The following is a 13,864-nucleotide window of genomic DNA, read 5'->3' on the forward strand; positions in this document are numbered from 1 at the left end:
ACGCACCAGCACACAGTTAGTAGTTAGAATAAAGTCTTGTTTATGACACAGTAAATTTTTGCACTTCAAATACTTGTAAAAGAGCAAATGTATCACGAATGAAGCACATCTCGCGAACACAGAAATGAAAAGATTCACACACTTATACAAACACCAATTTTCAAACATAGGCTAATTACCTGACAATAAATTTGGATCTTTAACACTTTTTTAAACAGACATTAATGCCCTGGGTTAAAAGCGCCCATGAAAAAGCAAACGTTAATTATAAATCCGTAAATTATAATACTAATAAAATGGCTTAACAAATTGATCCCTTCTAACACAAAACTCAATATATCAACAGATAAATGCAAGAAAACTTTAACAGTAATTATCTAGCATACTGGACAATGTATTCCGCTTTCAGTGATAACTTGACTGACCACAAATACTAATCTTCTTGTAGATTTTAACATTAAACAACTTAACTTTTGCATTCATGATGATATCAACAATTAAATGAAAACTTTCCTGTAGCTCAACAAATCGAGGTCCCACCACCGCCAATGACATGCACGTAAAATGGCGACTCCCAAGATTCCCACCTGGATGTTGACGCATGTGCACTTTGTAGTGCCAAAGCTAATATTTCGGGGTACATTTTACTTAATTTTTTAGTGTTGCAGTTATTACTGTTAAAAAATAGTGTAGGTAGAATGTACCCATTCTTTTTGTACTTTACTTGCCAACTCATATACTTCAGTAAACTATAACAGATTTTCATGGGTTGTATTTAACACCCTCCAGAGTATTTTTTTTTTTTTTTTACAGTGTAGTAGTTCTTTTGGAGATATGAAAAATAGTAGCTACTGATTAGCTAATAGTGAACTACTGTACCACTTTCAACTGAGTGCAATGACTTACTGATTCGTTAATCAGAATTTCTTGTTAGTCAATAGTAGTTACTATGTTAATAGTGCATTAGTCATTTGTTCCGATGTAGCTATTCACTAATGACGGAACTGTATTCTAAACTGTTACCTTTAACATTATTTTTTCTGAATGTGTGCTATTAAAATGTTTGTTCTGGAAAAGGACACTAGGCTAAAATGTGATCTTATGGTGGGAAAATTATTATTAAGTGGTGTCAATGTTGTCATAGCATTAGTAATTTGCAACTGTCCTGTCACAATATATACACAAAAGATGTAATTACTGCCTTACTAGGACACACAGAGACATCAACAATCCACATATGAATCTCAACAGTGGTGACAATCAACTGAAAAACTGCATGCTGTTGGGTGTACAGTACCAAACTGATCTATGATTGTTTGTCACCACAGATGGGGTTTGTATGCCAAGTGTCTAAGTGTGTCTCAATAGCCAAAAACAAGAAAAAGAATAAAAATGACAGATATATTTTTATCACAACAGCCATATTAACTTTTTCCACATATCTTTTTTAAAAAATCTTTAATGTTGTTATTATTATTTAAATTGCCTAATTTCTGATGCAACTTTAGTCACCAGAAGAGCAAAAAGCTGCATTTCAATATCATGGGATACACATACACTATCAAACACTAATGCACTGAAAAAGAAAAATAGTCTAACTAAAGCTAAACACAGACCACCATAACGGTGACTTAACATAATCAAACCACTATGAACTAAGCTAAACCTTAATTTTCAATAAGTTATTAGATGACAGAAATAAAGTGAAAGTTGTGTCTGTAATACGTGAAGATGTTCATGGTGTTTGTGTGTAATTCTACTCTGGTGAAATCTTGACAGATTTAATTTGCTCATCTGTTATTTAAAGTTGATGTTCATGTAAGGCTGTGTAACAAGTTAATAGATCCCTTTAATGATGTATCTTTAAACAGTTATTGTAGTAGTTTACTGTAAAAGACCTACAGTAACTAGCTGGCAACAATGTTGCCAGTATGTTACTGTAAAAAGCCTTTTAAGGGACCGATGGGACACTGGAGACCAAGACATTGCTGACACTGGAAGAGCAACATACTTCCGTGCTTCAAAGGCACAGCCACTGCGATGAGTGTCTGAGGTGGTGCAAGAATCAACATGAACAACCTTATCAAGGTCTTCAGGATACAGGTTGTTTTTTTTTTTTTTCTGTAAGGCATGGGTGGGGATTAAGGTTCCCCAACCCTTGCTGTAAGGCCTGAGGTTTCTCTCCATGGCAAGGCATTTGAAAAGAAGAGAGGGAGCTGAAGGGAACCAGCTGAGGCAGGTTGAAGGACAGCTGAGCAGAGGAGGCTGTGTTGGATCCAATGCTGGACTGGTAATCTGGCATATCGGGCATTTTCCCAGTGGGCTGATGCATTTTTGGGCCTGTACATTTTTTTTCCCCGCCAAGGACCGGCCCATCACAAAGCACTATATAGACAGAGTGATAAAGGATCTTGCTTTGCCTATGTAAACATCGCTTCACCTCTCTTCCACCTTCCTCAAAGTATCTCAGAATGTACAGACCATAGCGAAATGGTGGTGCTGAAAAGCTCAGGGAAAAGTAGCTTAAAAATTTGAAGGTGGATGCCACAAAATGTGCCTCGTCATTGTCAATTCTGAAATGTACACAGCAGTGTTATCAAGAACAGGCTTGCTCTGCTGTGAATGGTGCGGGCCAAAGGGACAGGCAGGAGGAGGAGAGGAGTTTCATTAGTAAGGAGCTTGATAACAGGAGCTTGCATGAAAGGGAAACGGAAGAAACTAACCTGTCCTTATGCGTGTGCGTGCCACGAGTGTAGACTATGTAAACACTTTTTAATGAAACGAAAATTTGTCCCTTGTGCTTTTTTGGCCAAGTCAAGTGTGTTCACAGAGGTTTCCATGGGCCAATGTGAATATATTTAGATTTAAATATGACCTGACGTTTTGTTCTTATCCAAAACAATGGGATGGGACAAACTATTCACACACCATTTTTTATTTTGTGAGTTTGCAATGTATTCAGATACTCCACTTTCAATATTAAAGATACCAGTACTGTTATCATTGTGTTTAAAAAAATCATGATTTATTAAGTTGTTCTCTACTTTCCTCTCTTATTCTTATAAAGGTTGTATTCTTTGAGGTCTTTGCTGTCCCTTAGTGTGAAGATAACTGGCAACATTTTCAATTACAGCAGCATATATGTTGTACACAATTGGATACTTATTTTTATTAATTGGAATTACACTTTGACCTTTTAGTTTCTTTTCTTTGGGGGATATACTGCGTTTGTGTGTGTATATATAGACCAATTTGGAGTAGACGTCACTTGCAGCTGCACGCGCATAGTTGTTGCAGAAAAACACTGGTAGCAAGTGGAGGTAAACGGGTAAAATCCATGGAATAAGAGAAAAAAAATATTTTAGTGCCTTTTGATGTCAAAAATCAGAATGCAAATAATTTTTATACAATACTGTACTCAAAGATGCCATTTGAAACACGGACATACTGTGGATGAAAACTAATATGATTACTCTAATTTTAAAGCATATTGATTTAAACAATAGGTCTACATAATATTCACATATGCTGTTCATAGAGGACATATTGTATTAGCCCTACAGTTATTATTTAAACCTATTACTGTTAACATTTTTACATAACATTTTTTTTTTAATTTTATCTCACAATTCTGACTTTTTTTTTTCTCACAAATGCAAGTTTATATCTCCTAATTCAGACTTTATAACTCGATTTAACAAAACTATTATTTATTAATTCTGAAGGGGGAAAAAGCAGTATGTGGGATATAAACTCTGAGCCGAGGGGAAAAGAGAGAATGACGAGTTGTTTTTCCTCTAGAGTTGTGGGATATAATCTCTGAAAAAATAAAGTCAGAATTTTTTAATATAAAATCAAATTTACCTTTTTTATTCTTTTATTCCATGGCTCCATAGACTGCCACTTGAACCGCGCATAAAAAAAAACGTCATCCCTGTTTCGGGTCTGTAAACCTACACTGTTAAAAATTGCTGTAAAAAAACGGCCAAATTTTGACAGTAACATGCTGTTTTCCATTAAAACAGTGCATTCTGGGTATTATTTGACATTTTCGAAAAAGTGGCCTGCTGCTATGTATCGTGAATTAACAGCGTTCAAAATCGACACTCAGAGACTGTTTAAAATCAAACTCTACACCCTCATTCACTATTCCCTACATGAGTTTACTAATATAGTCCACCTTACAGAGATAATGAAAACTAATGAGTGACTTCAGACAGTGACGAACAGCTGCTGTTAATGAGCAGAATCACTGATTGAAAGAGAAACAAGACAAACACAAGAACTATATAACTGACTTCAGCCACAGCCTTAGATGAAATCAACTGAACATTTAAACAACTCAACACACAGCTTTACCAACTTCACGCATTTCTAACCAGACTGATTTTATTTCTGTCAGATGTCTATAGAAGATCTTATTGAGAATGAAGAGATGTTTAGATGATGATGTTTTATTGTTTTGTTTGACGATACCATTGCGGAGATCAGTGTTTGCTTTAATTGGGCTCCTGACTCTTGACGTTAAAACATAGATATATTTGTTGTAACTGGGTTTTTATGATGTATTAGTTACAGCAATGCTGGTCAGTTGATGTCAGCTATGTCTAGACATGAATGTCATTGACTGAACTGGTTCTGAGTCTTGTGAGACTCGTTAAGAGTCTGTTTTTGAGTGTGTGTTTATTTATTGCTGCTTTTTTTTTTTCCAGCAAGTGTGTTACAGCATGAGATCTTTTGATAATGTGGCAACCAGAAAAGAAAGATTTAACAGTTAAAATTTAAAACTACTGTAGCATTTATACTCAAATAGAGACAAGAAGAATCAGCATATGAATCTCAACAATGGTGACAATCGAAAGCTTCATGCTGGGTATCAGCACACTACAAAACCTCACCTATGACTTGCTCTCACCATTGTTGAGATTCATACGATGATTCTTGATGTGTGTATCTAAACTATGCTGAAGGTTTTTTTTTTTTTTTTAAATTTCACATCAATATTCAATAAAAGAAAAGACACTGGATAAAACCTGTGTTATTACCAAACCATAAACAATTCTAGATTTCTTTGCAGTCATTCATATTTATTTGTTGTTATTATTTTTCTTTTTTTGTCATAACAAGTATGTTGTAAACATACACAATCACAACAACTGAACTAAAATTAACCTTAAAATGCCAAGGTTCAACAGCCCAACTAAAGTAAACACTGATCTCCACCGTGGTAGTAAAAGAAAAAAAAAAAAACCTAAACCTCTGCAACTCTCTTCTGTAGACGTCTGACAGAAATAAAGTCAGTGTGGTAATAATTGAAGCTGGTAATGCTGTTTAAGGAGTTTAATCAGATCTTGAGAGATTTAATGTCTTTATTCTTTTATTTCAGTTGATGTCATCTAAGGCTATGGCTGAAGTCAGTTGTTCTTGTGTTATTCTTTCATTCAGCAATTTTGTTTGTTAACAGCTGGTGTTCATCACTAATGCTCAATCAGAACGTGATCAATCATATAATTATCTCATTAACTTCAGCACTAATTCAGTATTACTCAAACACTCTGTAGTGTTGACACATTATAAGTGTTCATTTAAAACTGAGGATTTTGCTGTGGGTTTTAAAGGGTTAAAGATGTACGATGGAAAAAAACCCCAGCATGAAATGTAATTTAACAGTAATAAACTGTAATTAATTTACAGCAACACACATTGTTAGTTAATGATAATCTATAAAGTTTTGAGTAAAAGTCGATTGCTTCTTTATTACACTTTAAGTGTTTGTGGGGTTATATTAAGAAATATTTCTTCTTAGTGGACTCAAATTAAATAAGTTCACTGTACTAACACCATATAAACAATAGTTTTTTTAAAACTCAAATGGTTTGAAGCAATCGGTTTCCAAAATAAAATGAGTTACCACATGGTATAATAACGGTAACATACTGTAAAAATGAAGAGCTGTAAATTAACGGTAGAGAGCTATAAAATAACAGTATAATGCTGGCAACCACAGCTGCCAGTAAATTACTGTTATTTTACAGTGCAATTTTTTACAGTGTAGCCCACTATCTAATGTCAGTTTCGTTGAATAGCAGTACTTATTGCTGGGTGACAAGCTCTTGTAATATGTGAATAATATTTTGAAAATGACATCTAATCAATATAATCTATACTCTTGTTAAATCCAAGTATTTTGTACCATATCCTTGTAATTCTCAAGCCAAAAAGGCTATCCCTCCAGGGTTTTCTGGAACCATGCTGCGCGTGCATCCCAAATGTTTACAAACAGATAATTGGTCTATATATATATATATATATATAGTAGGCTATACCTATGTGGTGGTGGGCTGCCTGGACCAAAAAATGCCAGGGCTGTTTTTTTTTTTTTTTTTCCAGTTCAGCCCTGGTTGGATCAGTGATGACAATTTAATGTCTGTACAGGGTGATGATACAGGCATTATGCTAGATAAAGCCAGCTGTGATGAAGAGGGTACAGACAATACAGGGTGGGAAGCAATACCTCAGAGACCCAATCGATTAGCCAGTCTTTAATGTCAAGCTCTACTAAGACTCTCACCGGCACAGATGTTGCAGGTTCACACCTGAGGTCAGACTCACAAGTGGAAATGGAAATGTCCGCAGTACAGGATGAAGGTGGGCTTTTTTGGGCAATGTTGATGGATGCATTGTCCATGAAGTTATGTCTTAGTCCAGTCATCTGTCAAGCACAGTTGCAAAGAACACACAATGAAGAAGATCAGGTTCAAAAGTCTTTAATAATTCACAATAAATTGTTAATCCAAAGAAGGCAGGCAAACTAAACAGCTGTAATATATATATATATATATATATATATATGCTGATTTCTACAATGATGTGACTGGACCAAAGTGAATGAAAACATAGCAACTTAAATACTAAGACAAATGAGGGTAACTAATGACACACAGCTGGACAGCATAACAAAATCAAATTGTGACTAAATCAAAAACTGACTATAGTGACAAATGACTAACTCAGGCATGCAAGACTCAAAACCAAACGTAATTGTGACATTACTCGGTTCCTGTTTGATCTTCACTTGATCTTTGCACATCTTTCTTCCTGAGCTGGTCTCTGAAGGTCTTGCAGAAGATGAAGTATATTAGAGGATCGAAACACACATTTAGCACTGAAAGCAGGATAGTCAGCTCCTTCAGGATGTTAAATGTACAGTCACTGCTGAACACATAAGGCAATCTCACCAAATGATAGGGCACAAAGCACACACAGAAAACTACCACTAAAACTAGCATGTTGCATTTAGACTTGTTTAACTTATGACTGCTGAATACAGTCTGTGTTGACATCTGAGCTTGTCTGATCTTTTGCAGAGTCTTCCAATAAAGAAAAACCAGAGACATTAGCACAAAAATGAAAACTACAAAGGACACACAGTGGATGATTTTGTTGACCACACTGAGCTTGTGACTGTGCAGAGACTCACAGCTATTTTCTACAAGTTTTTTATCATGACTCCAGGAAGTCTGGAGAAAGAGGATCAAGTAGACGGAAGACATGGCTAACAAGCAAATCCAAATTCCTATGGAAATGTGTTGGGCGGTACGAACTGTCTGCAGAGCACGAGTCTCCAAAGACCGGACAATCTTCAGGTACCTGAGATGACAGAATGAAGTACAATTCTGTTAAAATCAATTTACATTCCACTGTGAAAAAAATTGTAAATACTGCAGGGTTCCTCAAATCACTGTCCTGCAGAGTTTAGCTCAAGCCCTGATCAAATGGGGGTTATGTGCAACATACTTCTGTATTCTGCTAAACAGGTCTTGTTGCTTCTGGTTCACGCATTTTGCATATGCCTCGTTAAATATGAAACTGATTTACTCAAGGTGGCTTTAAAGTAGAGACTAAAGATGATCATAACCAATGTCCATTACATATGTCGATTGATATATAAAAGTTTTGTACTTTTATTTTTTCACTAACATTCAGTGTTGGGCACGTACCTTTAAAAAAGTAATTAGTTATAGTTACTAGTTACTTCTCACAAATAGTAACTGAGTTAGTAACTGAGTTACATCATTATAAAAGTAACTAATTACCAGGCAAAGTAACTATTGCGTTACTTAAAAAAAAAAAAATATAATTTAATATAACTATAAAATAAATATAAAACATTGTACACTAATCTACACTATTCTAATGTTGTTGTGGGCAGTGTTGGGAATGTTACTTTGAAAATTAATTAGTTATAGTTACTAGTTACTTCTCACAAATAGTAACTGAGTTAGTAGCAGAGTTACATCATTATAAAAGTAACTAATTACCAGGGAAAGTAACTATTGTGTTGCTTTAAAAAAAAAAAAAAAAAAAAAAAAATTAAATATAGGGATGACCCCAATATTAAATATGTTAAATGTAACTAATTAAATTGTGTTTTTAGTTTACTCACCAGACTAATATTAAAAAAAAAAAAAAAAAAAAGCCATTAGAACTTCAGTAATTAGAATAACCCATGTATGAATGCATGTTTGTCATTAAATTAGGACTGGTGGTGATATTGTTTGAATTTAGTGTTTCTATGAACGTCTTGTTACTACCACGAATTCTACTATTAATAACAATATTAAACACACTAAGGTTTAATGAGCTGCTGGGTTCATGAATATTAATCACGTTGTCTGCGTTCGCTCGAACTGATTTGCTGTAATCAAAACAGTGACAATAATAGGTGAGCGCCAGCCAATGAGATTGCTGTTTGCACATTAGTTCCGCCTACTACCGGAGAAACCAGCAGTTCTTAAAAGCTGAAGTATTCCAAAGGAGCTCCATTGTTTTGAGAGGAAAATACAACAAAGAATATCGTTTACACGTAGCGCGTCATTTCTGCATGGTATAAGACTCTGTCGCTCTGTATCTTTCTTTGGGTGTGTGAGACAAAGTGACGGCTAGTCGTGTGCCCTCACACTAGAGTTTACAGCTCGTCAAATACAGGTACGCTGCACATCCATTCAGATGAACTGAAAAATAAAATTATAATAATATTATAATAAATGATAGTAACGCCGTATTTTATTGGCAGTAATGGTAACCGCGTTGTAACGTAGGAAACAGTAATTCGTTTGATTACTCGTTACTGAAAAAATAACGCCGTTAGTAACGCTGTTTATTTATAACGCCGTTATTCCCATCACTGCTAACATTTATACATAAACATCAAAGAAAATATCAACAATAAAAACAGCTAGCTCGTTTAACTGATTACCTTAAAAGTCCATCGATATCGCCATTATTTAATACAGCTATTAGCACGTTCTTCGACAAGTGGAAACGATGAGACCTGTTTTCCGATTTGGTGAGGTGACGTTCAACATATACCCTATTCACTTACCTAGGGATCTTGAAAACCTTGATAAGCTTGTTCAGGTGTATTTGTTTAGGGTTGGAGCTAAACTCTGCAGGGCAGTGGCCTTCCAGGGCAAGATTTGAGGAATGCTGATTTCCAGTGTATCACATAGACATGTATTCATTCAGGATTTGAAAACCGGCCTGTGGTGACATTTTTACAATGTTATTCCATTGCTTCATTCATCTGAAACAGATGAAGGTGGAATCTGGCATTTTATTGCATTTGTTGTTGTGCATGTTGGCAAGTTCGGAAATTAGATGTCTGGTGAGTACTGCTAAAAGCTACACAGCAAAATCCCCAGTGTTAATTTAACACTCTGAGTGTGGACACATATAAACACTGAAGCAGTGTTAAAGTTAACACTGAAGCAGTGTTGAAGTTAACGAGATAATTAGGTGATTAACGAAGTGATGATTGATCATTATTGAAGACACCTGATGTTAATAAGCAGAATCACCAAAGGAGAAAACCAAAATTTTTAAGCAACCATTATAGTGGTCAGTGTTTGCATTAGTTGGGCTCTTGATCCTTAAATCATCAATATTAGGTCTTGTTTGGCTGCAATTACTGAGTTATAACAGCCAGACAAGCAAAGAGCAGAAGTCAATAAGATGGCATGGACTGTGCTTGACTTAATCATCATATAGTGACTTGAGTATTTGACACAGAATTTTCTTACAGATCACAAAAAAGACTGTGAATAAAAAAAAATCAATCAGTTTTGCCATAATCAGACAGATGATGAAGAAAAGTTTATCTTAATTTAGACACACAGACATGAAGAATCAGTGTGAGAATCACAAAAATGGTGACCATCAAAAAGCGTGTTGTAGCCAATCAGAACTCATCCATGACTCCCATCATGCATTGCAGCATGAATAAATTATGAGAGTTCAGAGTTGATCTGTTTATCTGAATATGCCGTTTGTCACCATTGTTGAGATTCATGGGCTGGTTCTTGATGTCTATGTGTGCCTAGGTGAAATACTTTTTTTTTAAACAGGTTGTAAAAAAAATCTTTCCAAAATGTATAGGAAGTGCTGGATCTTCTGTGGATTGTCAAGGCTATTACAATAAGCAAAAAAAAAAAAAAAAATAAACTTAAAGATTAGTCTCTAGGTGATCTACATCAAACAATGAATAGGTTAAAACATAATCACCTGGTGACTTGAGCTTTTGGCTTGTCTGGCTGTTTCAACTCAAATACAGCAGCCAAACAATATCTAGTATTACAGATTTAAGGGTCAAGAGCCCAACTAATGCAAACATTGACCACTATAATGGTTTCTTAAAAAATTTGGTTTTCTCCTTTGGTGATTCTGCTTATTAACATCAGGTGTCTTCAATAATGATCAATCATCACTTTGTTAATCACCTAATTATCTCATTACCTTCAACACTGCTTCAGTGTTAACTTTAACACTGCTTCTGTGTTTATATGTGTCCACACTCACAGTGTTAAACTAACACTGGGGATTTTGCTGTGTATCGATTTGAAAATCACCTACACTAAACCCGCCCTAAACCTATAACGACAGTGTTAACAAAATCAAATGTGAGGATACAATTAATTTGCTGCTGCAACTGTTTTATTTTAACTTGCTTTTGCTTTCACTGAATGTTGTGATTCTTGTTTCAGTGCCTGGGCCCTGTTATGTTGCAAATGTGTTCTAGATGTTTTGGATGCTTGATGTGGTGTTACTTGCCAAATCTGTAATATTTATTGCTTTTTCTTCACTTGCAATCCATATTGAGATTGAATATTTTGATATGGAATATTTTCATTTTTGGGTGAACTATTCTAATGCTATGGGTTTAGCAAGCTCAACTTATAATGATGATATCATATCTAATGAACCATATGAAAATAATAACATTGTTTTGTAGATGTACTGTAGATGTTAGCTTGAGTTGCATACCTGTTCACAGCAATAATGTCCATGAAGAAAATGCTTGCATACATGTTTATATAGAATGCTGTTGCTCCAAAGCTGCAGTAAATATTGCGTATTGTTATGGATTGGGTAATGCTGTTAGCAATGCGCAAAGGTAAACAAAGACAAAGGAAGAAGTCAGCTGCAGCCAGGTTCTTCATGTAGACCATGATGCTGGACTGGACACGCTGATTGGAACAGAAATAAACCCGCATTGTGATGCTGTTAAGCACCAGACTGATGAGAAACACTAGCGAGTATGCAAATATAAAAGCAGGGTGGGCTGAGACTTCTGTAATTCCACAGGGAGCCTGAGTTATGTTGGTCATGTTTGGTTTGATATCACCTCTTGAGGAAGTGGTAAAGATGGTTGCAGACACCATAGACTCCATCTAGATGAGCAAGAGAAACAGAAAAGATTCATGCCATTTGGATTTTAATAAGCAAATGCAAAAAGCAAATGCAAATGAATGTCATATGTTTTGCAACAATTCTTTTAACCGTAACTAATACAGTTTTTGGCTTTTTAATTCTCAACAAATTTTGCAAGATTTACTCATGTCCATATTGCAGAATGACAAGATTCACCAGGCTTAATTAGTGAAATATTGGTTCACTGGTTTAGTCATTTTCTTGTATGAATTGGTAGGGCTGGGAAATATGGCCAACAATCATATCTCTGTATTTTTTGGCAGAATTGCAATATACGGTATAAATCTCTGTATTTTCAAAATTGTTCTGTTTGGCAGTGCCTCCAGTATTTTGCGATTCTGCAGTCGCTGAACTCAGTGCAAAACCATTTTTTGTATACCTGCATAATTCGCCACAAAATAATCACAAAAATTAAGGTCTCACAACAACAACAACAAAAAAATAAATAAATAAAAAAATAAAAAAAATTAATAATAATAATATATAAAAATTGCATTTTTTATGGTAACTTATTTTGAAAAAAACAAAACAAAAAACAAAACAAACATTACGTGTAAACATTACATGTAAAGTAAAACGTTTCAAAAGTTAATTTTGATTATTAGAGTGTACAGCTCATGAAAGTCAAAAATCCATTCTCTCAAAATATTAGAATATTTACATTTGAGTTAAACAATCATCCCTATACAGTATAAATTCCGGGTATCTCTTGTTCTCTGAAACCACACTAAAGGGGGAGACTGCTGATTTGGCAATGGTCCAGAAGACAAACACTGACACCCTCCACAAAGGAAGTAAGTCACAGAAGGTCATTACTGAATGGGGTGGCTGTTTACAGAGTGCTGTACTAAAAAAATATATATATTAAATGCAAAGTTTACTGGAAGGAAGAAATTGGGTAGACAAATGTGCACAAGCGACAGGGATGACCGCAAGCTTAAGAATACCATCAAGTAAAGCCGATTCAAACACTAGGGAGAGCTTCACAAGGAGTAGAATGAAGCTGGAGTTAGCGCATCAAAAGTCACCACGCTCAGACGTCTTCAGGAAAAGGGCTACCAAGCCACTTCTGAAACAGAAACAAAATCAGAAGCATCTTGCCTGGGCTAAGAAGAAAAAGAACTGGACTGTTGCTCAGTGTTCCAAAGTCTTCTTTTCAGGTAAAAGTAAATTTTGTATTTCATGTTGAAATCATGATCCCAGAGTCTGGAGGAAGACTGGAGAGGCACCCCATCTACCAGGAGATTTTGGAGCACTTTATGTTTCCATCTGCTGACAAGCTTTATGGAGATGCTGATTTTCTTTTCAAGCAGGATATTAGCACCTGCCCAGAGTGCAGAAACCACTTCCAAGTGGTTTGCTGACCATGATATTACTGTGCTTTATTGGCCAGCCAACATGCCTGACCTGAACCCCATTGAGAATCTATGGGATATTTTCAGATGAGATGAGAAACAGTCGATCCAACAATATACAGATGATCTGAAGGCTCAATAGTCCTTCAGCAGTGCCACAGGCTGATCACTTCCATGCCACACTTTTCTGATGCTGTAATTTGTGCTAGGAGCAAGTACTGAGTGCATAAATGAACATACTTTAAAAAACTTGAACTTTTCTTTTTTGCAAATCTGTTTTTTGATTGATCTTAGGAAATATTCTAATATTTTGAGATACTGGATTTTTGACTTACATGAGGTGTAAGCTCTAATCATCAAAATTAAAACAAAATTTTACTTTACATGTAATGAATCTAGAATATATGAAAGTTTCAGTTTTTTAAATAAGCTACAATACAATTCAAATTTTTTAAGATGCACCTGTGTATGTATATATATATATATATATTTTAACTGCACAGCAAAATCCCCAGTGTTAATTTAACACTCTGAGTGTGGACACATAAACACTGAAGCAGTGTTGAAGTTAACGAGATAATTAGGTGATTAACGAAGTGATGACTGATCATTATTGAAGACACCTGATGTTAATAAGCAGAATCACCAAAGGAGAAAACCAAAATTTTTAAGCAACCATTATAGTGGTCAGTGTTTGCATTAGTTGGGCTCTTGATCCTTAAATCATCAATATTAGGTCT

At 35.2% G+C, this 13,864-nt stretch overlaps 1 protein-coding gene across 1 annotated transcript; it reads right to left on the reverse strand.

The window, feature by feature from the left end:
- Positions 1-7,049: 7,049 nt before the first annotated feature.
- LOC127177470 (P2Y purinoceptor 14) lies at positions 7,050-11,666 on the reverse strand. The gene is made up of 2 exons (XM_051129759.1): positions 11,323-11,666; positions 7,050-7,650 (listed from the first exon to the last, which is right to left on the reverse strand). The coding sequence occupies exons 1-2, from the start codon at positions 11,664-11,666 to the stop codon at positions 7,050-7,052; spliced, it is 945 nt and encodes a 314-aa protein (XP_050985716.1).
- Between the last annotated feature and the right edge of the window lie 2,198 nt (positions 11,667-13,864).

Source organism: Labeo rohita, chromosome 15, assembly GCF_022985175.1.
Source record: "Labeo rohita strain BAU-BD-2019 chromosome 15, IGBB_LRoh.1.0, whole genome shotgun sequence".
Classification (NCBI taxonomy): Eukaryota; Metazoa; Chordata; class Actinopteri; order Cypriniformes; family Cyprinidae; genus Labeo; species Labeo rohita.

What these genes read in the sequence shown, in the direction of transcription:
- LOC127177470 (XM_051129759.1), bottom strand. Translation starts at nt 11,666, where the DNA reads ATGACCAACATAACTCAGGCTCCCTGTGGAATTACAGAAGTCTCAGCC. An exon ending in GACATTATTGCTGTGAACAG is followed by an intron (nt 7,651 to 11,322) that starts GTATGCAACTCA and finishes CTGTCATCTCAG; the next exon opens with GTACCTGAAGATTGTCCGGT.